The 27,113-nt window shown below is 46.1% G+C and overlaps 1 protein-coding gene across 8 annotated transcripts in view; it reads right to left on the bottom strand.

The window, feature by feature from the left end:
* Window positions 1–12,091: 12,091 nt before the first annotated feature.
* The window catches only part of AGBL5 (AGBL carboxypeptidase 5), a 1,732,162-nt gene continuing 1,717,140 nt past the window's right edge, over window positions 12,092–27,113 (bottom strand). For 7 of the 8 annotated variants that reach the window (XM_069605526.1, XM_069605530.1, XM_069605525.1 and 4 more), the window contains one exon: window positions 12,092–14,455. In XM_069605526.1, coding sequence (XP_069461627.1) covers window positions 14,241–14,455 — 215 coding nt within the window. In that variant the 3' untranslated portion in view covers window positions 12,092–14,240. The remainder of the gene's footprint in view (window positions 14,456–27,113) is intronic. The other variant, XM_069605529.1, reaches the window with a different exon arrangement.

Genomic DNA, 27,113 nt, shown 5'->3' on the forward strand with positions numbered 1-27,113 from the left:
TGCTTTGTGCTGGTGGTCAGCAACTGGCGCTCCAGCATAGTGCCCTCTAGCGGATCTCCATAGTGGGTGAATTTCAGATGAGATCTTGGAAAAAGTAGATATTCCGATGGCACCTCCAACTATGATTGAAAGAGCAGGTCCAGATCCCCAGGTGCACAGTCCTTCCCACCATCCGCTTGGAAACAAACTCACTTCCTGAGTGGGTGTATCAGATTCTTAAGTGTCTATGGCTCTGAACCCTCGGGTAGCTGACAGCCCAGACAACTCTCAGCGATGGGTGCTGTCTTTTTGATGCCTGAGACCGAAGCGCAGTTCTCAGCTGCCCCCACATACTTTGGTTTGTGATGAATTTGACACATCGTTTAGGGAATATTTTGTACCTACTTAAAGCTGAAGAAACTTTGATTATCTGTCCTGTCCAGATTGCGGTTGATTGGTCTGACAATTATATTATTTCTTTTGTGATCATCAATTCAGTCTCTTGTTTGTTGGGGTCAACAAAAACCTACAAAACCCCCTAACAATTTTAGTTCAGTGTCTATTTCCTAATTTCAAAATGCAATGAGCTGTTTAGACTGACAGGTTTTGATGACTGAGAGTTTACAACCCATGGCTATTCAGTTGCCAGACATGTTTGCCCCAACACATTTCTTTGTGCCTTGTTAAAGTTAAGGCACATTTATGATATTGTACTGAAGTTAGCCTATATAAAAGAGATTTGGCAACTTGAAAATACATTTTATGAAGCAAGACCTGAAGAGTCCTATTCATCTGTATAACAAGCTCTTATTCAGAGAAGAAATCGCATTACGGTAGCCAAGTCTTCTTTCTATGTGCAGCCTATTCCATCTGCAGTAAATAAACCAGGCTACCGGTTTAAAACTATGAAACACTCTGCTCTTTCTGGTATCTCCCCAACATGCGACTTCTCAGCTCAGAACTGTGCTAAGCTCAACTTTGTTTATCAACGAGAAAGTGACTTTCCTAAAAATCTTCCTTATTGACAAAACAACCTGTAGACCCATCATTAATGTGGCAACCCTGTGCCTGCCCTTCATGGGTTTTGTTCAAAATCGGTTTGTCCTGATGGTGTAGAAAAAAATACTAACTTCCATAAAACCAACCTGTTAAGCGGACGATGCGATTCCTGCTTCCTATTGGAAGAAACTCCCACTTGAGACACTTGGATTTCTAAGTGTTTATTAAAACCTCTTTTTCTTATGGATTCTCCTCAAGACAGGACTAGTCACTCCTTAGTGGATGAAGCCATCCTTAGATGACACTACTGCCTGGTCACTAATATGCCCTTTCTGGCTTAACATTTGAAAAAAAGGGGAATCCATTCAATAAGACACTCATATTGATGCATATCATTTATTACAGCATCATCAATGTAGGTTTTACACTCCCTGAAGCACAGAGAACGCTATACTGGAAATTGCTGTTGCTATTCCCATTTAACTGATTCCAATCAGCCTTGTTTATAGGTGCTGTTGGACTTGTCCAAAACCTTTGCTACAGTGCACTCCCTGTTCCATATTCAGAGCACCCGCATGGGCACGAGTGGCTTATTTATTTGTTAAATGGTTGAAATCCTTTCTTGCAGATAGACCTCAAGCTGTACAAATGGGTCCTTTTCGTTCAGCACATCTTTCCTGTGGCGTACCACAGGGGTCGAATCGGCCACCTCCAGGACCCCTGCTGTTCTCTCTTCATGTAGAGCAATTGGGCGATATTGTCAGACAATTTTGCCAGTCCATTTATCGATATGCTGATGATATTCATTTGTATCTTACTGAGGATGTATTGCTGCTTCAACCCTGTCTATGGGAAATTACTAATTGGATGACATCGGCCAATGTTAAATTAAATCCTCTGAAAACTGAAATAATCTTATTTGCACCAGTCAACAAAGTAACCGATGTGCTGTTGTGGCTCCTCTTCTGGAATCTGATGGGTTTTCTCCCTCATTGATTGTTACAGTGGCCAAATCTTTGGGTTTCTGGTTAGATAAGAAAGCGTCTTTTAAAACACACATGGTAAAAAAAGCTCAGTTGGCTAATGTTCAACTTTCCTCGCTAAGGAAGATCAAGTCTTCTATTCTGCCTGGTCCACATTGATGGAAGTAGTGCTATTTTGAACGGAGTCACTAAATGTGATTTGCTACCTCCAAGATCACCATTCCATAGGTGCAGCCCACCTACTAGTGGAGAAGTGAAAATTCCATCACATCTCACATGTCCTTGCTGAATTACACTGCCTTCCTTTGGAAGCGAGGATATGTTTTAAAGTGGATACGAGAAAGGGGTTAGAGCACTAGACTATACAGATCACTGCGCTGATCATGGTAGTTGGGAGTGGGTCCTGCTGCCGCGGAGAGGTTCTTAAGAGATGGTGCTCTTCAGTCTTGGTGAGTTATCTAGTGGTTTGTTATAAGAAACATGTTCACCAAGGCACTGGAGCGCTGATAATGTAGTTAGTAGAACTTACTTGAGTTTGTCAAGCAGTAAATGAGAAGTCCTGTCACTTGGGTTAGAAGTGTAACCGTGATTTATTACACAGTAAAAGCCAACATGTGTTTCGACCCAACAAGGGTCTTTTTCAAGGTGTGTGTTTCGGAACAAATTGTGTTACGTGTTTCGATGAATCGAAAGACCGGCGTGACCGCCCATCTCGTTGCAGAGGCTTGCTGGCCCTTTAGGTTGCTAATCAGCAGAGCCACCACGCTGGTGCTCTTTATTCGATACGTAACACAATTTGTTCCTAAACACACACCTTCAAAAAGACTTTTGTCAGTTCGAAACACGTGTCGGCTTTTAGTGTGTATTAAATCACTGTTCTACTTCTAACCCAAGTGACAAGACTTCTCATTTACTGCTTGACAAACTCAAGTAAATTCTACTAATTACATTATCAGTGCTCCAGGGCCTGGGTGAACTTGGTTCTTTTAACAAACCACTATGTTTTAAAGTGGGTTGCACAGCATACAAAGCAGTTCCACATTCACTTTTATATTTAATCAATGAACAGCTGGTGGATCTCCCTTTCGGAGGAGGAAATCAGAACTTTATCTTTATAACCCAAAAGTCTCTAAATTGAAGACATCTAAATAAGCATTCCGAGTTGTTCTCCAACAACTCTGGAATTCTTTGCCATTGAGTATGTTTGGTCAGTCCCATCCAAAGAGATTTAAAAAAATAAAATAATTAAAAACGCATTGTTTTCTTACCTTTCTGTTGAATTGTTAGGTTTGCTGACTTCAGTATGTTCATCCAATTCACTTCTATGTTGGGCAGTGTTTTCACATCATAAATTATTGTAAATAAAAAAAAGGGGGTCCGAACCTCGGGTGCTTTGATCCACCACAGGTCCTTTGGAACGCTACTTATGTCGTGAGCAGACGTAGCTACTTCCCGTCTGCTCCGGGACATCAAGGCTGTGGACGGGATAATCCCTCACAGCTATGCCCAGATTGGTATAATGCACATTCACAGGAGGTGGGCACCTTAGTTGACAAATATCTTCGCTACATTGTTGTTGCTAGAGGGAACCCCCTCTTCTGTTAGTCTCCCTCCTGACTGGCTGCTATAGTGTATATTCCATGATGGTAAATGATCTCCTCCTTCTTTGCCTATGCCGCTAAAATGTATAGTCACTAGTGATGGATTATCATTTAAAGATGGCTGCCACTTCAGCTATCCAAGTATATTCGCTGGTGGGGTTTATATTGTGTATATGACTAATGGTGAATGTCTTCATTGTGTAGTCTCCCAACTGTCTGGACTGCTGAAGTGAGTATACACTGATGAACGATTACTATTCAGAGATGGCCGCCACCTTTACATTTCAATCGGCATCTCTCTAGGTGGTGTTATCGAAGAGTGATTTAGGTGGTGAGATCAGAGGTGTGTTCATTCACTGTTTAACCACCATGTTTGCTTTTGCATCTATTAATCTTTATACTATTTTGTGATTGTATCCATCCTGGCCTCTTACATAAACTAAATGTTAAGCCTTGAAAGCCCCTTCAGGATGGAAGCAGATTGCAGACCCCAGTGTAGATAAACAGCTTAACAAATCTTTCAACAAAGAGGGCCTCATTACGAGTCCAGCGGTAACCGCGGCGGTAAAACCGCCTGGTTACTGCCGGACTCGTATTACCATTCCGCCTCCGTGATTCCCGGAATTACCGGGGCATTACAACCCCGGTTTCCCGGGAATCACGGAGGCGGAATGGTGTTAATCCCCATTCCAATTGAGTCCTGTGGGACTCAATGGGAACGGGGATCATGGAAACACCGGCACCATCTCGTGATGGTGCTGGTGTCTCCACGTCTGCCTGCAGGCAGGCGGTGTTAAACCCGCCAGGTCAGACCTGGTGGGAACATCACCTCCCGCCTGCAGGAGTCGGGATCAGGCGGTCCGGAAACAACGGTGGCGGCGGGTTTACCGCCACTGTTATTTCCGGACCGCCTGAGTTATAATGAGGCCCAGAGTCTGCCACTGAATTCCGGCCTTTCCTAATTCATGTCCAACAACAGTAGACATGTAGTCTTCTGTCTTGTAGCAAATAGGTCCATCAGAGAGAGACCCCAATGAAGGTAAATAGTTTCCCCAACTGCAACTTGGTTTAGCTCCAATCAGGCAGTGGACTTGCAAAGATGACCTGTCTGCTTTCGTAGTGCTCGCCCCTGAACATAAACCGCCACAGCAGTATCAAGTACAGTGAGCGGGAACAAGTCTGCTTGTTCAAGTAATATGAACACATGTAAATCAGCCTATCGAACAATGACAACTGCTCTTTATGCCTGCATTCCAACACTGGTTCCCTGATGTTCGAGCTGCAGAGCCACTTTAGCCCTAAACACTGGTGTATTTGTCCACCATTGGCATGTTATCGCTTTTCGGCCCATCTCGCCCCCACTCACCCTACTCTTCCAACGACAATCCCATATCTGTCTCTGACTCAACCGGCATGTGCACCACCTCAATGCTAAGCCAGTTGCAATGCTGCAACGCATGTTGTTTTGATGTGTTAACCTTCTACCCTGAACATTAGGAGGGAAGGCATATTCTGCCCATCCTAATCTCCCAAGAACTTGAAAACAGTGAACTTTAAAGGTTTTCTTCGGTTGCAGAAATTCTCTCTGGATGAGGAAACTCAAAATAGTCACAGGTTGGATTCAACCTTCATCTATTACAACACTCAGGCTTTCCAGAGTGTTGTACACAACACGCACATTCTTCAGCACAAAAGTCCTGGAATGAACTCTGATCAGGGAATCCTCTTTATAGGGGTAGACATGAATTCCTTCAAGCCCACTGCCACTACAGCTAGGACATTGTTGAGCACCCTCTGGGTATTGATCAGACCATAATGAACACATATACAGAAAAACGACTTCCTATTGTGAACCTCAGGGCTTTCTGATCTTTCCTGATAAGCATATGAAAATAATGGTTCTGAAGACCTAGAGATGCTCTCCAATTCCCTTCTCGTAAAGATTACAAAATGTCTGGAATCTTCACCATGTGGGTCTCTTCAACAGGACCCACATGTTCCCAGTTTTGTGGTGTCTGCAGTACTGAAAATACAATCCCAGATCTCTTTGAAGCTACAGGACTCCCTCTATTGCAACTAGAGACTAACGTCTTCTTGATCTGTAGGTAGAGTTCTGAAGTTACCTTTTGACAGGGAAACTCCAAAAATGGAACATGCAGGAACCTCTCTGTGCAATTCTTCCTTACAATATTTGAGACACAACTGTTTTGTGGCAAATCTCACCATGAATAGTAAAATTGGCTTATTCTAGTCCTTACTGATGAGCAATAGAATTTTTAAGTAATAGGGGGGGGGGGTCGCAAATATCCACACCCAGATAGTCTCAGACAAAAGAGGCCCCCGAAACAGCAGCCACTGGTTTCATTTTTTTGGCTAGAATCTGTTCTTTTTGGAGCCCAAATTGCCCTTTGACCTTGCAGGGAGCATGGACATTTAGGCTGTGAAACTTGTAAAATGTTCGAGGTAGAATGAAAGGACTTTGTGGTTGAGGAGATGGACGGTAAGGAGCAGACACTGAATAGATATGTTAAGAATAATTGTAGAACCTTATCAGTCTTTGGCACAAAAAGGGAGATGTATCGTGGCACATCATGGCAACATCTTTGCACAGAGCACGAGCATCAGTGTTTGCCATGTCCCTGTTCGCAGAAGGTTATTAATAGGAAGACTCACCGGCAAAATTCTGAAGAAAGGAAAATTCTTCTACAGTCTCGAGTTCAGAAATCCACAAAAGATGTCTATCTCTTCCAGAATCTGACTGCAATACCTGGACAAAATAGAGGCTGAAGTTAAAGGGCCTCAAAGCAAGGCCAACATGTCAGAAACCTTTCAATCTCGCCACTGCACAAGCTTTGCTCTCCTTATCAGGTCAATGGAAAACCTGTGAATGATGAGCCTTGCCCATACCAAGATCTGCAGTCACAACTAGAGATTCTGCTGAAAGATCCACCTGAGCCACCACTGGTTATTTACTGAAAATATATATTTAATGTCCAAGCTTTAAGCAAATATGGCCTCTAAATGTGGTTTCATCTAAAGATGGGCCAAAGACTCAAGAGAGCATTCTTTTGTACAACTTTATTGACAAACTGCGCTCATGCTGCTGAACAGGGGTGTCTCTTGGAAAGTCTGCAATCAGGGATCAATGTAACTTGACTTCTCTCTCTATTTAACAAGGTTATCAAACTGAATTTTGTGTGACAGTTCTAAAGTGAACTATTTACATAATGATCAAGAATCCTAACAGATAAAACAGCTTTGCTTCTTAGCATAAGCAGTCTCTCTTGACACTGCTTATCTCTGTTGGGATGGTCATTGTAGGAAAGTCCAACTCATAAGAAAAGATGCAGAGCAAGGTGTCATTTTAAAGACAAGTTAGCTGCAGTTTGCACACATCATTTGGGAAACAGACGTGCAAACAAAATGTGCAATGTTTTGCAGCCACTAAAATAAACCTATAATTGACAAGGCCAGACCAGAAAGCATTCTGCAACTGTTCATTGAAGTGGATAATCTGCATTCATGCAAATGTAACATGCAAAAGTAACATCGAAGGAAAAAAGTTCTTTCAAAGTGGCAATGGGGAGAAAGCAACCTGGATCAACCATCAGCCAGAAGCCGGCCTCTGCCTAAACGGGGACAAAACCGAAATCCTCATAGTAGGGACCAATGAAATTCTCAACAAACTCCCCCCCCAATACAAATCCTTCAACATTGACAACTCCACCATCTCAGTCTCCAAGTCTGTTAAAACCTTAGGCGTTCACCTAGATGCCTCACTATCTATGTCTCGCCAAGTCAACGCCATTGCCTCTTCCTCAGCACTTACCACCAAGATGATAAATGCTGTCAAGCCGTTTCTCTCCGCCAAAAACTGCCTGTCCATCGCCAGAGCCACTATAGGTACAAAACTAGACTACTGCAATGCACTGTTCCTAGGCACCTCCGCCCACAACCTAAAAAAACTCCAAATCACGCAAAACAATGCGCTCCGGGCAGCACTGTCCATTCCAAAAAGAGAACACATCTCGCAAGCAAGGAGAGATGCCCACTGGCTACCTGTGAAGGAACGCATACTGTTCAAAGCCATGACCATCACACACAGATGCCTATCCCTGGATGCCCCACCCTATCTCGCAGAAAGAATCACACCGAAAGCCTCCATCAGACCCACCAGAGCTCACCGCACCAACATGATTGATGTCCCCACGTTTCAAAGATCCAGGGCGGGAGGAACCAGCTTCCAACACCTCGCACCAAAAAACTGGAACTCCCTACCTACCTCACTAAGGAACGAAAAATCATACCATACCTTCCGTAAAAACCTCAAAACCCTCCTATTCCGCTAAAGTCTGCCACATTCACTCTCATGCTTGCATTGTATCCACAGCATAGCATAACCTTTAAGCTCAATGTTTATTACCAATGTGAAATGTACTATGTAACTCGGTTACATCTGTAAACACATTCCTATGCTTGTGTTCATGACTAAGTCTGCTGTAACAGCGCCACGATGCCCCAGGGCAGTTCTGTGCGCTTTATAAATGCAAATAAATAAAAGAAGTGAAACCTCTTGGCATCTATATTCTGCTCATGCCACGTCCTCCAAAATGAGATGTGAAAACAGATCCCATGCTTTCTCACAGAGATGAGCTGGTGGTAATAAGGCCATACAGAGAACTACTAGACCGGGCTGTAAATCCTAAGCCGACATTTATGGGTTTCAGCTGTGTATGGTGTGCTTCTCATAATGAACTAATGGAGGTTAAACAGATCTGTGGGGCCTGATCGGATCTTTCAATCCACAGACCCTCAGGAAGACGGAAAAAGACAATATCTGTAAAGAAAAGGTTAATCTGAAAAATCTAAAGACAAAGGAACTGTCCAAGGGGGACAGCGACAAAAGTCGTAAAGCCCTAAAGAACCACACTTCAAATAACTTATCACCGCCCGGCATCTGGGTCATAAATGCTAGCTTTGAACTAACAGCTAAAGAGGTGAAGACCTCAGGTGCTCTGTTGGTGGCACACTGAACTGCAGATGCCATTTAATATTTTGTATTGGAAAAATGATTTTCTTGTTTACAGTGGGATTCACTATTTCGCCCAAACAGGTGTTACTGTTCTATATAAGATTCAACGCACACTCGCTGAGGACACTCGCTGAGGACACTCGCTGAGGACATACACTGACAGACTCGCTTGCTTGCTCACTCCCTGACTAATGGAGAGAAAGAAGAGGAGAAGGAATAGATTTCTCTCCTCTTGGACCAATTGAGGGGTTATTCGCAGAAGACTAAGTGGGGCCTAGCAGGAGTTAAAGCCCCAGGCCTTCTTCAGTGGAAGGGAGAGCAGACAGGTGGTGGAGGAAAGCTGATCCCACCTTGCTGACTGATGCCCACCTGTTCCTAGAGGGGGAGAATTGAACCAGCCCTAAAGAGGTGCCCACCTGTCTGTGATAAAGCTAAAAGATAATTAATATGCGAGTATGATCTAAAGGGGAAATAATCCTGATGGGAGTGATACTATAAGGGCAATTAGATTAAATCATGGCCCTGTTATTTGTAAGTACCAAGAGGCAGGGTTTAAAGACTGACTGTACATCCTGGGAAATAAGTAAATATTTAATAAGCGTATGTGCTCCTTTAATTATAGATCAATGAAATAGTAGCAATGGTCTGTAGACGGGGAGATCCTTTGACTCATGAGTAGAATTCTGTTAAAGCTAAGTTGTTCCAGACAAAAGTGAGAGGGTGTTTATTCGTTACCCATTCCCTCGCTGTTTAAAGTTTCCCATTGAAACTGAGAAAGATAGAATTTTACATGATGATTAAATAGAAATATCGCAGAAGGGAATATAGCCTATATACATGTTGAACATGCTTTATTTTCTACAAGCCACCCACATACATAATGTCTGGCAGTTTGTTGCAAGTGAGTTTAAAATGCTGTTGAAATTCTGACTTGTCTATTGATTAAGAGGGGTGGGGGTTGGCTGCATCTATTTTGAATAAGGGTGGAGTAGCAAGAATTGGACAGGCAGGGATACTTACAGTTGTTGTTTTTCACAAATTAAAGTTTCCTCCAATACCCTCACGCATTCAATCCATGGTGCATGCATTTTCGGGGTGAATTAAATGCATAGATACTAATGGTTAAGTGTGTGTTACAAAAGTCTATTTCTAGAACTGTAGCATTGAAAACTGTGGGGACTACTGTGTGGATTATAAGCAGAAACGGATGCATACATTATTTATCTTGAAATGGATTCAATTATTTCGATTTGGTTTATAAATATACCTTCTGTGCTGTTGTGTGTGTTACTTGTTCCGAAAGGGGAGAGAAGCTGTAAGGAATCAATGTTCCTAATCAGGGGTTGCAGGGTCATAAAAATAACTTGACTAAAAAAAGGAAAATTGCGCTCACCTAGTTTGGGGTGCGTAGAGAGCTCTCTTGAATAATATGTCGCCCAATTAAAATATCCTACATCATGCAAACTCAAAAACCTCAGAAGCCACGCCACCAGACTCAGCAACACTGCATCACGATGCAGAACCTTAGAAAAATGGTTTGTATTTGGTGGCATTTCTTGCTCCTTCCCAGACCATCAAATGAATCAACATGTCACTCCGGTGAGGATACCCCAATCTTTCTCAAAAGAGCTGCCACAGAAGAAAGACATTTTGTGAAAACCCTTGTCAACGACCTGAGGCAGAAGGGCAACCCTTTGAACTGGTAATGCTTTCCCTGTAACTTTAACCTCAATAATTACCAATCTTTTGTTAGCATCGGCAAAGCACCACAAGCATCCTCTGGATCCAGAGCACACAAATAATCCCCTTGCACGATCACTGGAATCACGTTGTGCAGTGCCAACATTTTCAACATATAAAACGTACTTGCTTAATGAGGCCTGCAGATCCATAAAGGGCCTGTGGGCCATTATATTTCTATATCGGGAAGTACTATTGTATGACCTTAGAACTACCTTTGTTGCTTGGGGACCACTTCTATGGTAGCTTTGACATTTACTCCATCACCCACCTATTTGTATGATGTTATGATGTTATGGACTACCAGGCCATTCAATAAATATATTGTCTTCCTCAGACACGAGTGCTGTGCATGGGAGGGAGTAGAAACAAGTCTGGGTGAGCCCCCAAGTAGCTGCCTACACATATATCTTGGAACAGAAGATGCATGATAAAACGGACGATGCCTTTGCTATGTCTGGTCACTTCTCTGTTAGATGAAATGCCAACATTGGGGGGATATATGGTAGGATCCTTGCGTTCCTTTTAGTCTCTGCCTTGATCTGATCTTATTAACTACCTTATTAGGAATTTTGTCAAACATCTTAACGCCATCAAAAGTCAGGACCAAAATCCTAGAACCACAGCCCTAAACTTCTCTCAGGACTGGTGAAGAAGACCATCACCTTTCTTCCTGTGCCATCCAGATTTCCAGATTCCTCTTATGGAGGCTATGTCGAGGTAGAAGTGGGGGGGACATGATTTCTGCCACAGTACCATCAGGTTGTGGCCAAGTTCGAAAACACAGAGAAGCTGACTTGGGAGGTATATTCTTGTTGTCTGGACGACTAGCCATCAGCACTGTAGAAGCAACTTCCATATCTTGGGAATAAATTGGAACCCACAAAGGGCACTTACTTGATCTAGTCACAATTTCAGTGTGCACAAAATCTTTCTCTGGAGGACCATGCAATCTAACTTCAGGTGATTTGCCACGCTTGTCATGTGGGTTTGGAAGGCCTCGTTATCATCTGGAGGTGATGGCGCCAGTGATTAGTAGACTGTGCCACTTATGGGGTGGATACATCCTCCCCACAACCCATTCTTGCTTAAAGCTCCATTAACAGATTATTCGTACGAGTTCTTAGGGAAATGGTTGTGCAAAGGTATCTATTAATCCAGGTGCCATTTCAGAGTACCCAGGAATGTTGGAACAGATACTGCTTAAATCCACCCTACGCACTGACCTTAACGAAGACTTGACATGGACCAAGCCTCCAATGACCTTTAATATGGACGTGAAATTTCAGCGATGATCTCCCACACCGACTCGTCAACAACGGTGTCCAAGGCCTTGCCCGTGTCGATGGAACCTTTAGAACCAACCTCAGAGACCAATGGCAATCCCCTGACTATTGAATGTGACAAACTGCGGGTTTGTAACACAGGTAGTTGGCACGGATTGGTTAATGGGGAGCTAGTAGCGTTTCCGCCATTAAAGGAGAAGATACCTATTTTGGTAGGCATTGGTCTAATAAGGGGAAATCTATTTTCCTAGGATACATTTTCCAAGGGATCCCATCTTGAGAGGTGAAACTATTTAAGAGACAGAGTAGTGAATATAAATACACATCAGCAATAGTGACAAAAAAAGCATTGGCAAGAGTGAAGAAAAGCAGACATGTTTGAGGACTGCAACCTGAGAATCCAGTGCCCGTTCAGGGCGCCATTAATTAAAACCACCAAATGAAAGGTCGAGCTTCTAAAAAACAACGCAATTTTAAATCGGTACACAGCATTTTATTGTTAAACACGCATCCTTCATAAAAACCCACAGCAAGACAAAACACTGTCATACAGGATGGAATAAAAAAAAGTCACAATCTTCATTTAGATTTCAGTGTGCGCAGTTTGATCGACCAACATTGTGGTCAGATGCTATGGGCGAGACCAGTGGTAAAAGACACAGCAAGCAGTGGGGTGAGGGAAAGCCGTTGGTGTGTGGATTGGTGGTGAGGGTGGGCATAAGGTGCCTAGTGGAGGGATGGACAGGCTACATTTGTAAACACCCAGACAGGTTCATTAAAAAGCACACTCCGAATTCACCAGGATTTCTTTTCTGTTGACCATACAAAACACAGAAATATTGTATCAAAAGGAAGTACAAAATAGGCCCTGATTTCTCTCAATGTATCATTTAAGCATCTTAAAAATAATTGTGGTAAAAACATTAGCACATTACTGTGCGTGCCATGTGTCCCAGGGTCAAGTATCAACCAGTAAAACCATCCCTGGTGGTGTTCAAGATAGGACACACTGTCCAGTGGAATATATACAGAGAAAGAACAAACAATGCAAAGGCCTTTTCTCCAAAATTGTAACATGGGCCCTGAGTGCAAAGGAAATCAAATAGGGCGACTAAGGAAAGGGAATGGCCAATGGCAACCATCTCTGCAGAGGCCATGGAGCTGTGATGTCATAGACCTGAGGGACAGGCCACCCTGCAATTGGCCTAGGATAGGTTGAGAGTTCTTCTTGCTGGCTTTCTTAGTCATCTCCAATCCTTCATGTTAAAAGTAATTTGCTGTGCAGAATTGTCCCACACAAGGGTTTGCAGCTTAATTATTTGAAAGTGCTCAACACTGAAAAGCTTAGAATGGTCCTCTCAAGGTCAATTGGTAAAAAGGAGCCAATGCGCACACAGCCTTGGATCATTTATTGTAGATTACAAAACATCTTGTTCAGTTAGCTGCCTTTGATAATACTCAAGGAATGCTAGATAGTGTGTGTAGGGGGTGGGGGGGGGCGCAGATAGAAGTCCACTTCCTATACAGTTCACAGTGGCACCAGATCACACTCTGCACACAGTACACTGTATTGGCCTTGTTTGGAATGTGTGTGTAGATTATGTGTTGCTTTGCACAAGACTTCCTTTCTTAGTGCAGAGGTGGGGTGCATCAGAGCGGGCTCTTGCATAGACCGAGTTGCCATTTTCCAACAAACATCCGGCATTTCCTTGCGATCCATTTCCTTGATGCAAGATGTCCCCAGTGGTGATACGATATTGAGCAAGTGTGTTACTCAAGATGTACAGCCGCAGCCTGTGGCACAGATTGTGCCCATAAACGAAGAGGAATTGACTGCAGAATCATGGACATCACATACGGAGGTGGCATATTTGATGCGTTTTTCTGACCACTTCGAACTTTGTCCTGTGGAACATAGCACCGAAAGTGAAAAAGATAGTGGTGGTGATTGTTGAAGGGCACAGAGGTGATGGGAGGATGGCTGGTGGGCTGTGTCGGTTTGTGTGGGTTTGTGTGCTCCTGGTCTGAATCAGTCTCTAATGCCATGAATGGATCACGTTTCAGCAGTGACCTTAAAGGGGGTGGACATTACGGGTTGTGGGGCAGGAAATGTGGGTTGCTTAGGATGCTTCAACACAACCCCCTCAAGGTGGGAACCATTAAGAGGCTAGTGCTGGGGGTGACTCTCAGTGCCCTTTGCAGGTGTGCAAAATAACTAGGTATATTCTGGGTGCGACACAGTGTCCTCTTCTGGCGTGGACTTCAGATGAGACCGTGCTGGGAAACACACAGGTCTAGGTGAAAGGTGCCTCAGTGCTCATTGGCAGTGTGTCAGTGACCTCGGATGACCCACTGTGCTCTTAGAGACCATAGATGGAAAAGATGGAAGACATTACCCACAGTGCTCAGTTGATACGCATTATATTTGGTGAAAGGGACTATTAAAAGGTGCATTTAATTGGTTTTAAATATCATAGATTGTCGATCGTGATGTCCAATGTTTGCTGGTCCCAAACATAGGCATGATAGTTCAGAGCTGGATAACAGCAGTCCATATAGTGAGTAACCTATGACGTTCTCTGTAGTGCTCCAATTAACATCACACACTTTCAGCTGCCGGTCATTCTTGTACAGGAGGAGGCTTTGAAAAAACAATGGGGTTATCTGCCAATGTGAATCTATCAGTACACGCGGATACCCACGCGCACTGGGTGACATGTAGATTGGTGCTTTGCAGTTGTGGTAGATGACCGTTTGTCAGGCTTCTGCACAAAAGGACAGGATGGCACGGTACGTACATATCTGGGAGGGATCCGCATAGACCTCTGAGAACTGCTGGAATAAAAAGAAAACGTGTTACTGGATAATAAAACAGGGCAAACACAAATGTGTTCACTGTACATTAACATCTACTCAGCTAACGAGTCAATTCTCTTTCTATGACACTGATCTAGATTCTCATTTATTCCTCACTTAAAGTGCTGTCATAGTGCCATCCAACTATAGCATACATGAAAAGGCGATGCTGGAAGGAAAGGATCCATAGGTGGCGGGAGCCCCTCATCACTAGCAGAAAGCTAAGGGTTCAAAAAATCTGTACCAGGGGGCTTGGCCAAAATGGCAGAGAAGTAGGACGCCCTACCCGTACCTCCTCCATCCATCGACACGGTGTAGTAAATATCCTGGATTAATGTGCAGTTCCATGCACAGACCAGCTGCGGAGCCATAATAGTATTCCAGGTGGCTTCATTGTACATAAGTACATATATACAAAACTCCAGTTACTTGTGGGGTATTTATAGAGTACATGGGAAGTAGTTCAAGGTAAACATCCAGTGACACAGGAGACACCCACCGGCCATCCTCATCCATCCAGCTCAGGCCCCACCTGACATTCCTGGAACACTCCTACATCACACTCACTCAGCATTCCCCTGAGCTGTCATCATCCATAGGCCAGTGAGACAGAACAAGACCAACTCACAACATAACACGGCCTCTGCCTGAATGATGAGAAGACTGAGCTTCTCCTAGTCGGGTCCCCTAATAATCTACAGAAACTCAGCCCCGATTATTCAAACTTCACCATAGATGGCAACCTCATCCCAGTTGTGAAAAACGTGAAAACGTTAGGCTTCTACCTTGATGCCAATACTAACCTCGCCAAACAAGTTAATATGTTTGCCTCAGCCACCGCATACACGGGAAAACTAATCAGGGCCTGTAGACCGTTTCTATCTACAAACAGTTGCCTCATTCTGGCGAGGGCCCTCATACAATCAAAGCTTGACTACTGTAATAGCCTTTACCTTGGTGCCAACCTAGCTATAATCAAGAAACTTCAGATCCTCCAAAATAATGCGCTGAGAGCTGCACTAAATATTCCCAAGAGAGAGCACATCTCCCACACAAGAGTATCCTGCAAATGGTTATCCATTCAGCAAAAAATTGACCTAAAAACCCTTTGCCTCACCTACAAAGCCTTAAACCACCTAGCCCCCCAGTAACTGACCAACAAACTCACTCAAACCCAACACAAGAGTCACCAGATCATCCAATACCCTCGGCCTCATCGTGCCCAGATTCACTGCCAAAAGAGCGGGAGGCTCGAGCTTCACTGCCCTCGCCCCTCAACTTTGGAACACCCTGCCACTGAATATTAAACTGTCCAAATCCTTCCAATTGTTCAGAAAACTAGTCATTAGCTTGCTTCTGGAGAAGGTAATCCTCAGATAGACTAAGCTTGGTACTTATTGTATATATTGTACATATTCTGAAATGTTTCCTAATACCTGTCTGTACATACCATATATACGCAAACAGGGATAACAATGCCATGAGGAGCTGAGCGGGTGCTTGGAGCGCCAACATGGCGGCTGCCATGGGATGCGGGAAAGCATTGAGGCGAAGGGGGGGCAGCAGTGAACCATGGTGCTCCCCTCCTTGCAGTCAAGAAAAGGAATCGGGGGCTGGAATCGGTGCCCGCCGGCCACGCGATCCCCCAGTGTTAGAAATAGACCGGGAAACTTGCCTCCGCAGGAAGAGAGCGTAGTGCTCGCCTCATGGACATGCCGTGAAATCACAACTGCAGGCAACATCCGTGGCTGTGAGTCCAGGGAGCGTGAAGGGCGGGGGGTCCCTCCTGCACAACCAGAGCCCACTAATTGGACTGTCCCGGTCGGGGGTCTCAGGCATATTCAGAGAGACTATCCCCCGGATTCCAGGTTCAAGGGCCTGCAAGCTGGGCCCATCGTCAAACACATTGCGGGGAAGCGGTGCGGGGAGCGGCAGGGAGAGGGACACACAACATCAACCTTCCCTGATGGGCAGCCCGTGGGGGGGCGATCCCCCTGTTCCCTTTTCCTTGGAAGACCCGGGTGCTCTGGCTGGGTCGAGTGGCTGTGGGCCCTCGGTGTGAGGGGGGGTTCCCAAGACCCTTCCCTGGGAGATAACAGAAGCCTAGCCATTGGAACAAAGTGAACTATGGGGTGCATAGGCGGAAAGTGGACCCCTGCGCCGTCAACACAAGCCTTGAGGCTTCCAGAATTGATGGGCCTGGGCCCCTATTGAGCCTCCGGTGCTTTGGGTTGTGTAGAGGGCGGCATCTGTAATTGAAAGCAGAGGGACTGGAGGTGCCCCCCACCCAGGAGCAGAGCACAGTCTTTCTCGTGGGGTAGAATGCCAAATACCTAAAAAAAAACGAAGAGCTCCAGCATGCGGGCATTCTTGTCAACGCCCGCCAGACGGGACCCTCCAGATGAAAACATGGCTCTGGATACACCGAGTGAGCCAGGCTCTGTGCCCAGTGTGAGGCTTCTCACGCCGGAATTCATAGCCCAGTCCCTCGACCTGCTTCGAAGGGACATAAAGGACTTGCTGTGCTCTGAAATATCTGAGCTTCGAAAGGAGATGTTGGAGTCCACCACTGAGATGAAGAGAGAGGTAGTGGCCGTGGGATATAGGGTGGACCACAACGCGCACTCCCTCACCACTCTTGAAACAGACATGAGAGTGGTCCAAGGTAGAATGCTGGCCCTTCAGGGCAGTCATGAGAGTCTCAAGGTGAAATGTGATGACCTGGAGAACAGGGCGAGGTGAGACAACCTTAGAGTGAAGTTCCTGAGAGGGGGCAGAGGGAAACAACATTGAGGACTGTATAGAGGAGCCCTTTTTGCAGGTCATGGCGGGCAACCCCCCCCCCCCGGAAATATTAAGATGGACAGAATGCACAATGTGGGCCGGAAGAGGGACGACAGGAACCGCCTCCTCCTGCCCTCATAGACGTGGTAAATTGTCTCCAGTTTTGGGACTCTGCAGTTCAGATCTTCCAGGATGTCTCTCAGCCCACCCTAACAAAGAGAAGGCTCCTTAACCTCACCACCGAAGAGCTGCAGGGTCATGACATTCGATACATATCGACGTAACCTTTCAGCCTTCAGTTTAAGATGGGGGATGAAGTGCTTTTTGGAAACTACTAGTTTGGTGAGTCGAGACCTATAGTTACTGTTCGGCATATATGGAAATCTGTTGGCAAACCGGGCAGGAGGGGGTTGGGGGAGGAGGTCTACCTTCCAGATCAGGTTCTTTTCTGACTGGCATATCTTTGGGGGATTTTTCAGGAGATACCAAGGGGGGAGACGGCAAGCGAATGGCAGTAGCTGGAATGAGGAATGTATTTCAAAGGGTCACAGCAACCTTATCTCTGAACAGTGCATCTTGCATGAGGGCATGGGGGGGGGGCTGAAGAAGATCGGGTATACCATTGTCACTGTCGGGCTGACGGCACTGGGATACCTAGCAGTACACTATAGTGATTAATATAGGGACGATCAACACAGAGGTCTAAACACCCCAGCTTTTTAGGGAGCTAAATGGACTCCAGCTCCATATAATAGCGCTCCAAGAAACTCATCTCTTAAAAAAGGACCAAGGACGGCATAAGCATAGATCCTTTCCACACTAATTCCACTCCTCGTCAGGCAGTAAGAGGGTGGGGGCTTCATTCCTAATACATAGGGACGTGTGATTCACACATGTAGCAACTAGCAAAGACACGGAGGGCCTTAACCATCGTGCATAAATGTATCCATGGAAAATCCCCGGCTTACTTGAAATCCAGGATTCATTCCTATGTGCCTGGCAGAACACTTAGATCTACCCACCTCGGTAAAATTACAGTTGCTCCGCATAAACTCAAATGTGGTCTAGGCAGATCCTTCCCTATACTGGCAGCCGGCATTTGGAACAATCTCCCCACTCTTACTCGATTGGAAACCAACTATTTGAGTTTCTGCAAGCAAGTGAAGACCCTCTGTTTTAAATAATCGCTTTGTCAAACCTACCTTTTAGGCCCCCTGCTTACTTGTTTGTCTGTCCCGTCTTCATAAGCACTGTCCAGTTGTAAACGTGTCCATATCTCTGCGCCCCGAGGCCTGCGGGCTACCAGCGCATTATAAATAAAAATAAATAAAGTATGTAAAAGTTGAGGGGGAGCTTCAAGGTAGGCACATTACAATAGTGTCCTTCTATGCCCCTAATTGGGCGCAGGAACCTTTTATGCTCCGCCTGCTAGAGGGATTGGGGTGGAGGGTACATGAGAGTGCTTTTAATGGGCAACATGAATCTAGTGTGGGATGGCACCAAATACAGGTGGGCTCGGACCTCCTACTTCACTGTGGGCTCCGCGTCCCCCAGTCTTAAGAACCACATAACCAACCTCAATGTGGTGGATGCTTGGCGTGACTTCCATCCCGATAGCTCTGCCTATACTTACACCTCACACGTACACTTCTCGGCATCATGAATCAATTACGTATTCGCCCCGACGGGTACGATTTATTTTGTCCTTTCCACAGACATCAAGCCCATGACCCTATCGGACCACGACATGGTGATAGCAAGAATGAGGGACTGGTCCCAGTCTCGCTAAACCAGTCAAAGGAGGCTTCTGCATGGAACACTCCAGGATCCATGTTGCTTAGAGGGGTTGAAGGAGGCGGTTCGGGAATACAATAATAATCACTCGAAGGACAATGCATAGGGCATCCACTGGGATGTGCTGAAGGCGGTGGCCAGAGGGGTGCTATCAGCAGGAGCGGCAGCGCTGAAGCGGGCGCGGAGGCTGACGGAGGAGCAGCTAATGGGAGAGGTTAAGAGGGCAAAGAAATCCTACACTGTGACTCCCACCAGGCAGCAACTTGGGGTTCTGACTGTAGCCAACAGCCAACTGAGACTCCTGAGAACTCAAAGATCTGAAAGAACTACGCTCCGGGTTCGGCATAAATTCTATGAGCAGGGGAATGTCAAGGGAACACTACTAGCTCACCTCCTTGGGCAACAAACAAGGAGGGTGTTTATCCATTCCATCATCGACCCCCAGGGGAAAGAGTGGGAAGATTACGGTAAGAAGAGGGAATTGTTCCATGCCTTCTATACAGAACTTCACACCTCCAGCGCCCTGACCCAGGGGGATATTCAGGCCTATCTACAGTGGGTGGATCTACCATGTTTAACAGGAGGCGCCAGATAATATTTGGTAGCTCCAATTGACCCACATGAAGTTGTCCAAGCCATCAAAACCCTGAAACCAAATAAGGCCCCAGGACCTGATGGCCTTACAGCTGAATTCTACAGATCCCTGTGTCAGATACTGGCCAATCCCTTGGCAGAGGTGTTCAACTGAGTGAGAAAAAGGGGCCAACTACCGGCCTCAATGACGGAGGCCTAGGTGACCTTAATACCCAAGCTAGTTGAAGATCCCAAATATTGTTCGTCCTACAAGCCCATAGCCCTACTAATAATAGATTCTAAGATATTCACGAAAATCCTCACTACTAGACTCGAGCGGTTCATGCCAACTCTTGTTGGCCGAGATCAATCGGGATTTATGGAAGGGCGGAGCATGGGGGACAATATAAGGCGGCTCATACTCCTAATATACAAATCAGGGAGAAACCCAAATCACACGCTTTTTTCGGCGATTGACCCTGAAAAAGCGTTTGACCGGGTTCAATGGGGATTCTTGAGGGAAGTGTTGTGAAAATTCAATCTCGGACCCAAAATGATCCACTCCAACTACAAGACCCCTTCTGCGAGGCTACTGATTAATGGAGCCACTGAGCCAATCCTGCTTACCAGAAGCGCCAGACAGGGGTGTCCCCTTTCTCCGGTTCTATTCGCGCTCGTTACGGCGCCGCTGGTGGTGCGGATACGAACCAATGAGCGCATTGTGGGTATAAGGTTCGGGGGTACACAACACAAGCTTAATCTTTTCTCAGATGACGTGATCCTGACTCTCTCAGACCGCTTGGAATCGCTAAAACATTTAAAGGAATAAATTAAGGATTATGGCAGAGTCTCTGTGTTCAAAATAAATAAGGGCAAGTCTGAGGACCTGGGCCTGAACACCCCCCCCCCTCGCCTGAAGGAGGACATCCAGCGGTCGTTTCCCTTTACGCGGGCAAATATCTTTGGGTCAACATAACTAGCACACCTAGGACTTATTTGTGGTCAACTATCTGGCCTTGGTAAGAACTATTCAGAAGGACTTGGATCGCTGGGGCGGCCTGAGCCTATCATTGTTGGGGAAAATGGCAATAATTAAAATGAACATCCCTCCACGCTTTCTATACCTTTTTCAGTCAATTCCTGTCTCCAATGCTAGGGTGACGATAGGGACCTGGGACGATATGTTGCTACATTTAGTAAGGGTTAGTAAGAATACACTATACGCTGCTAGGGACCGTGGGGTGCGGGGAAACTAAGTTCCCAAGCTCTGGGACTACTACAGAGCCTTGCAAATTCGCCCCCTGGTTGACTGAGTGCAAAGGGACTCTGAAAAGCTCTGTGTTAATATGGAACAGACCGTAGTAGGGCGTAGTTTGTGGACGCAACTATGGCTTCCTCTTCAGGCCCAGGCGCAAAGCCTCTACTTAAACCCTGTTACAAAGGCCTCTCTAGCGGCCTGGGATAGTGTTGAAAGGGAGGGGGGCACTACCACCTTCCCTTCCCCATCTACCCCATTTCTTCATAATGAAGACTTCTCACTGGGAAAGACTGATAGGGGGTTCTTGCGATGGACGGACAGAGGATTAAGTAAGTTGGGAGACTTATTCTCCAAAGGGAAAATGTGCACATTCAAGGGCTGCAAGGAAGAGGGAGGCCTTGAGGAAAACAACAGATTTAGATACATGCAGGCTAGGCACTGGACTTTCCAGCCTGTCAATGTGTCGCTAGAAACAAGAGATTTAACGCAATTAAAGCGGGTGTTTCAGGAACCTGCGGACGCCAGGGGCCTTATAGGTCAATTTGGTCCCCCAGGTGGTCGGGCGTTGTTCATACTGTGATGGAAGGGAGTGTGGCCTGGGCTTGAGCGTTCCCTTAGAAGACTGGGAAAAGATTTATGGGGGGTAACAGGGTTTCACTGTGTCCACGCTTGCAGGAGACTAGGATCCAAGATATTAACGCATGATACAAAACCCCGGCCTGCCTTCATCATATTAACCCGAATATTGCCAGGCTACGCCGGAGGAGATGTGGTTTGGAGGGCACACTTCTGCATGTCTTGTGGGGATGTCTGCTGATGCAAAGTTTTTGGCTTGAGGTGCGCTCCAGGCTTAAAGAGATCCTACTGGTAGACTTTCCAGATGACCTGCTGCTGTGTGTTTTGGGACTTAATAACCTGCAGCAGTGTTTCACCACGCCAGGTCGCAGGCTGTCAACCTATCTATTGCTTCCGGCTGCACTGTCGGCCAACATAAAAGATTCCTTGCCGGCATTTATGACTGCCTGGAACCCCTTCTTGTCCTATATGCACAAAGACTAGAATGCCCTCTCATGCCCTGTGAGACTATGGGCGCTGAACTTGATCGAGAAGACCTAATGATGAAACCCCACCTTTTATGTTCTATGCGGTATATTCTCTGCTATATGGTCCAGCTGCTATAATGTTTGAAACGCTCAAATAGGTCTCTCGCTTGCTACACTCTAGTGGGGGGGCTCAGGGGAGTGGGAAGGGAGGGGGTTACTTTCTAAAATGTTATGAGCTTTACATGTTCAGTGCGGTTTATTCCGGAGCCTGTTTCGATCATAAAACCTAATAAAATGTTGCCTCCAAAATAAAAAAAGCTGTACCAGGAAGTTACTTACCTGTGACTGGCCCAACCTGTGTCTTATGTTCTCTAATGTATCTGGGAAGCTTCACATTATGGATGGCTATGGATGGCTAGAGGAGGAACCTCTGGTCCACGCAGGTCCACAGTGCGTGGGTCGCAAACCCAGCAAGGATGATGCACACCGTGAATGGTGGCTCTGGAGTGCAATGGGAACTCCCTTTTAATTGACCTACGCCAGGTCCATGGTCTGCCCCAGAAGCAGAGAAAGAATGGTTGTTTCTATACTGTTCATATATTGAATATCAAAGTCCTCCAACCTCACCTGGGGATGCGGATGCAGTCAGAAAAAGTAATACGAGCCCCTCAGCTCCCTGCTCTTCTACCTGGAGTCAAGGAACATGTCAGTCACTGTCCTGAGTAGAGTAATGGCAAGGCTCGAATTTGGTGTCTCTCTCGCGCTCTCTCTCTCTCCCTCTCATGTCCTCATCACTTCCCCTTTGGGCGCTCCTGTTTCTCTGCGTTGTGCTATAGCGCTTGGCCTTGGAATCTTTTGAACAACAATATCTTGTGTGTCACTGTGCTTTTGCACACCTTTAGCCATTATCTATGCACACTTTGTTGGACAACAACAAAGGACTTCAAAAGGCATCCAAACCTACTTCAATCCCACAACGTAACTAAAACCAACTTGATTTTTAAATGGTTGGGTTCCTCCCAGTTTGCTGACATGGATGGAATTATTACCCATTTGAGGAGCAGCAAGAGTCCAAGTGGGGTAAACAGGAATGGTCCCAGCCACTGTGCATCTTAGGAGCAGCCCTGCTGGTGAACATCCAGTCGAAGACTGTAGAATTGACAGGGACTTCCATAGAAATTGGCATGCAGCTAAGACAGGGCAACATGCTTCCTGCATCACAATCTACAGTGGCTTTACTGGGGTGGTGCTAGTATCTTTCCATGTTTTCTTCTTTGTTCCCTGTGAGCCCCTGTATGCCACAAACATGACACACACAATGCTCACAAATCACATTCAAATCAAACTTCAACAGTACACTCATCTGAAACTAACTAATCAAATACACCTGCATTCTGTGCAACTGCCACTCCGCACATTTGCACACACATGAGTCACGACATCAATCAGCTAATTAGAACACACTCACCAGGCATACTCTTTCCAACAGAGACATGTCTCAAACCCTACAACACATCTATTATCCCTGACATACTTCCCCCACACGATCTCCACCAGAGAGACTGCACACGCAAACAAGGTGCTGGTATTGCCATCATTTACAAATACACACTTGGCAACCCTTCCAGACCCCCTTAGACTTGCTTGGAAGCCCTCTCTGGCTCTGACATATTGCCCTCCATCACACAACACCCCACCTGTATTTTACCACCTCACAAAACACAAGTCAAACATCCACACTGACTGGACTGACTTCAACACTAACAACTGGTGCTTTAAAGCACAATTCTGTTGCATAGGCGCCTAACAAATGCTCAATAGAATAAAACCACAGCTCCCCGTGCACCAGTATCTAACCACGGCTATTTCAGCCCTGGTAGTTCCCATCCAAACAGCAGCCCCCATAACAAACAGTATCCTCACTTCACTCAACCCCTATGGCCTCATCACCTACCCCCCCTGCTGGTAGCCTGCAGGCCTCGGGGCGCAGAGATATGGAAACGCCCTTGACTTTTTGATTATAAGCAAAAATCATGCCTTTTTGGAAAATCAAAAGTGGGTGTTGTGTCATTGCAATCCCCTTCACACTCACTCTACTACACAGGATCTCACACAACTGCCACACATCCGGCTGGTACCCCAGCCAGACAAAACAAAAACATTACACACATCCTTTGCACCACCCATACCACACACCACCATTCATCCTCCATTATTTTCAACAATTACAACACCATCATCAGTCACTTCACAAAATAGTGCCCACAAATGACAAAAACCCCACAACCACCCCCACACACCACTCAACAATTCCCCCCTATCAAGCAGGAAGCCCGACAACTAGTAAGAGTCTTGCTAAAGAACCCATGTCGCACCACCAGGGAACACCTCAAACACTGCCACAACAAATACAAAACACACCTAGGGAATGCCAAAGCCATCCACTACCTCCAAGAACTTCAATCTACAGCCATTCCTACACAGAAACCTTTACCCATCATCAAGTCCCCGCCAAACCACCATCCACACCTTGGTCCACTTCAGTATACAACTCGCTCATTGACAACTTCCACTCTAAAATACACATCAGACAAGTCCTTCCTTCTGCTGTCCAACTCCCACCCCCCTCTCCCAACCCTTCCAATATATGGGGCACCTTCCACCCCATCGGTAGACACCCTCATCCCCCTCACTGCCAAAACAAAAACCGGCACACTCCATGGATGACGCATGTCCATCTTAAACCGCATTCAACTGCATCCCTCCCCTCGCTCCTCACCAGCTCAACATCATCAACATCATCTCCTGTGTTGCCCATGATACTATCCCCCTGTACACTAAAAACTGGACACATTTCTCTCCTCAAAGAGCCATCGCTTGGTCCTACACTCCCTGAACATTATCACCTGATCACAAAATTCTGCCATACATCACCAGAATCATGTAACCCAATTGCAACACCAAATCACCACAAACAACCTCATCCCCCTTCCAATTTGGCTTTTAGTCTGGACTCAGCACAGACTACACACTTCACATCCTTGATGACCTCCACATCCTCACTGACAAAGGACACCGCCTTACTCGTACTCCTCAAACTCCCTGCTGCTTTTGACACCATCGACTAGACCATTCCCTTCAACATCATACCCCAGAAGATGAAAGTGTCAGGAAGTGTCCTCGACTGATTCACCACCTCCCTCACTGACAGAACACTGTTGTCGTGGTAACGCCCACCTCGTCACCAATGTTGTGTTCTCCAAAATAAATCTAAACATTGTCTTGAGGTGGAAACTCAGGTATGTGAAGATCTGCAGTGCATGGGTAAACGGTGCACGAAGATGATTATTGAGCGCACTGATTGAAGCTGCACAGGTTTAAATCATCAGTTGTGGGACCTTTCTTAACAGGGTTATGACCTGTATTCATAACAGCTGCAACAATGCGCACACCCCTACATCAGAGCACTCATGAGAGGCATATTCCCGCATGCTGGTGCTATCACCAAAAAAGCATTGCGGCACAGATGGCTCAAAGAATGCTCCAATGGTCTATGGTTGTTCAAGGGTTTTTATTAAAATGTTTGTAGAACCTACGGCCGTACTTCTCTTTCTCTCTCACCATCTCCATCCCAGAGTTAGGAAATACTGGTTTGTAACCCCTACTGTCCAAGATCTTACCTGCACTGAAGACGAAAGGTCTTCTCCATCTGAACTCCCCCAGGGACCTCTTAAACTGCCCTACTCTAGCCGGCATTTAGTGTTCTAAAAGGGTTGTGGGATTGTGCTTTATAGACAATTTGATCCACTTGGTCACCTGTCGATCATGCCCACTTTCTCCATTCCCTCCTCTACGACTACTCTCCTCCTTTAATTCCACCCTTCTCTACTACTCTATTCCCTCTTCTCTTCTGTACCTCCGATGTGCCTCTCTCCTTCTAAGCCTCACCTCCAACCCTTGATGTTAACACCTGCTCCACGACACTACTACTTTATCCTCCACACTACAACTCCTTTCTCTATCCAACTACTACTTAGTCACCCTCCTTTCATCCAGTAACGTACACTTTACACTCACCCCCTACACTGACTCCCCTAATCATACTAGCCACACTATCACCCTCACACTGCAGTACCACTTACACTCAATAGCCAATATCTCACCTCCTAACATCTCCACTCTTCACTGCTCCTCCCTCCTGCTGGTCTGTCCTCCAACTCCTCCTCCTCCTCCTCCTCCTTCTCCTCCTCCTCCTCCTCCTCCTCCTCCTCCTCCCTCTCCCTCTCCCTCACCCAAATAACCCACGATTCCTGCTGCCTCCTTACATCCCTCTCGCTCAGCTGGCATGTACTCCCTGTACCTAGCAAATCTAGCCCAGTCTCTCCTACCCAGGGCGTGTTGAAGAAATGAAGAGTTGTAAGTAGCGGGGAAGCCTCATCCACTTTTTCCATGCGTGTCAGCCGCAGAACAGCAATGGCAGCCCGGGAAGACAACTGATTGTGTTCTGCAGACCAACTTTTGGTGCCCCTGAGGTATGTTCCATGGGGGAGAGATTGTGGATACCCCACCTTAGTCCCTTGTGGGCTAGGGGGATTGCTGGACATTGCACCTGTTCACTGTCCTTCGGCGGCCCGCTCATGGACGTCGTGGCTTTTCTCTTGATTTCTCTTTAACTGCTGCTTTTCACTGAATACTCTAGTGTACGTTGTTGTTGGTCTGATTTCAGCTTTCTTGTCATGAATGCAGGGCGCTGGAACAGGATTCTCATTCCGAGGTTTCTTCTTGGTTTCTTGCTCAGATGATGCGTCTATTGGAAAAACTGAGAAACCCTGGTAAGAATCTTGTATTGGAGGCATGGCATGAGGCAGAGATGTACTGCTGAAATACATGCTGGCCCTAGGGGTGGGGAAGAACAGGAATTGGAGCCCTCTCAACTGCCACCGTCCAACTCAGGGGGTAGGTCTGGCTCTATATTGGTCCATGGTCGGCCTCCCAGCCCAGCTGGGGCTCCCATTCCCTCTTGACATGACCAGGGTCCTGGCCTTGTCATACACCATTAAACTTTCTCCCAAGTCCTTCTCTTCTTCCCAAACTCCCTGTTAGCTAACTGACTGGGGGTATCGGGAGAATCTACGTTGGCTTGTTTGGTACTCGCCGTGTGTTCTACTGTGAATGAAAATGATTG

Source organism: Ambystoma mexicanum, chromosome 4p (genome assembly GCF_040938575.1).
Source record: "Ambystoma mexicanum isolate Mex_15411 chromosome 4p, UKY_AmexF1_1, whole genome shotgun sequence".
NCBI lineage: Eukaryota > Metazoa > Chordata > Amphibia > Caudata > Ambystomatidae > Ambystoma > Ambystoma mexicanum.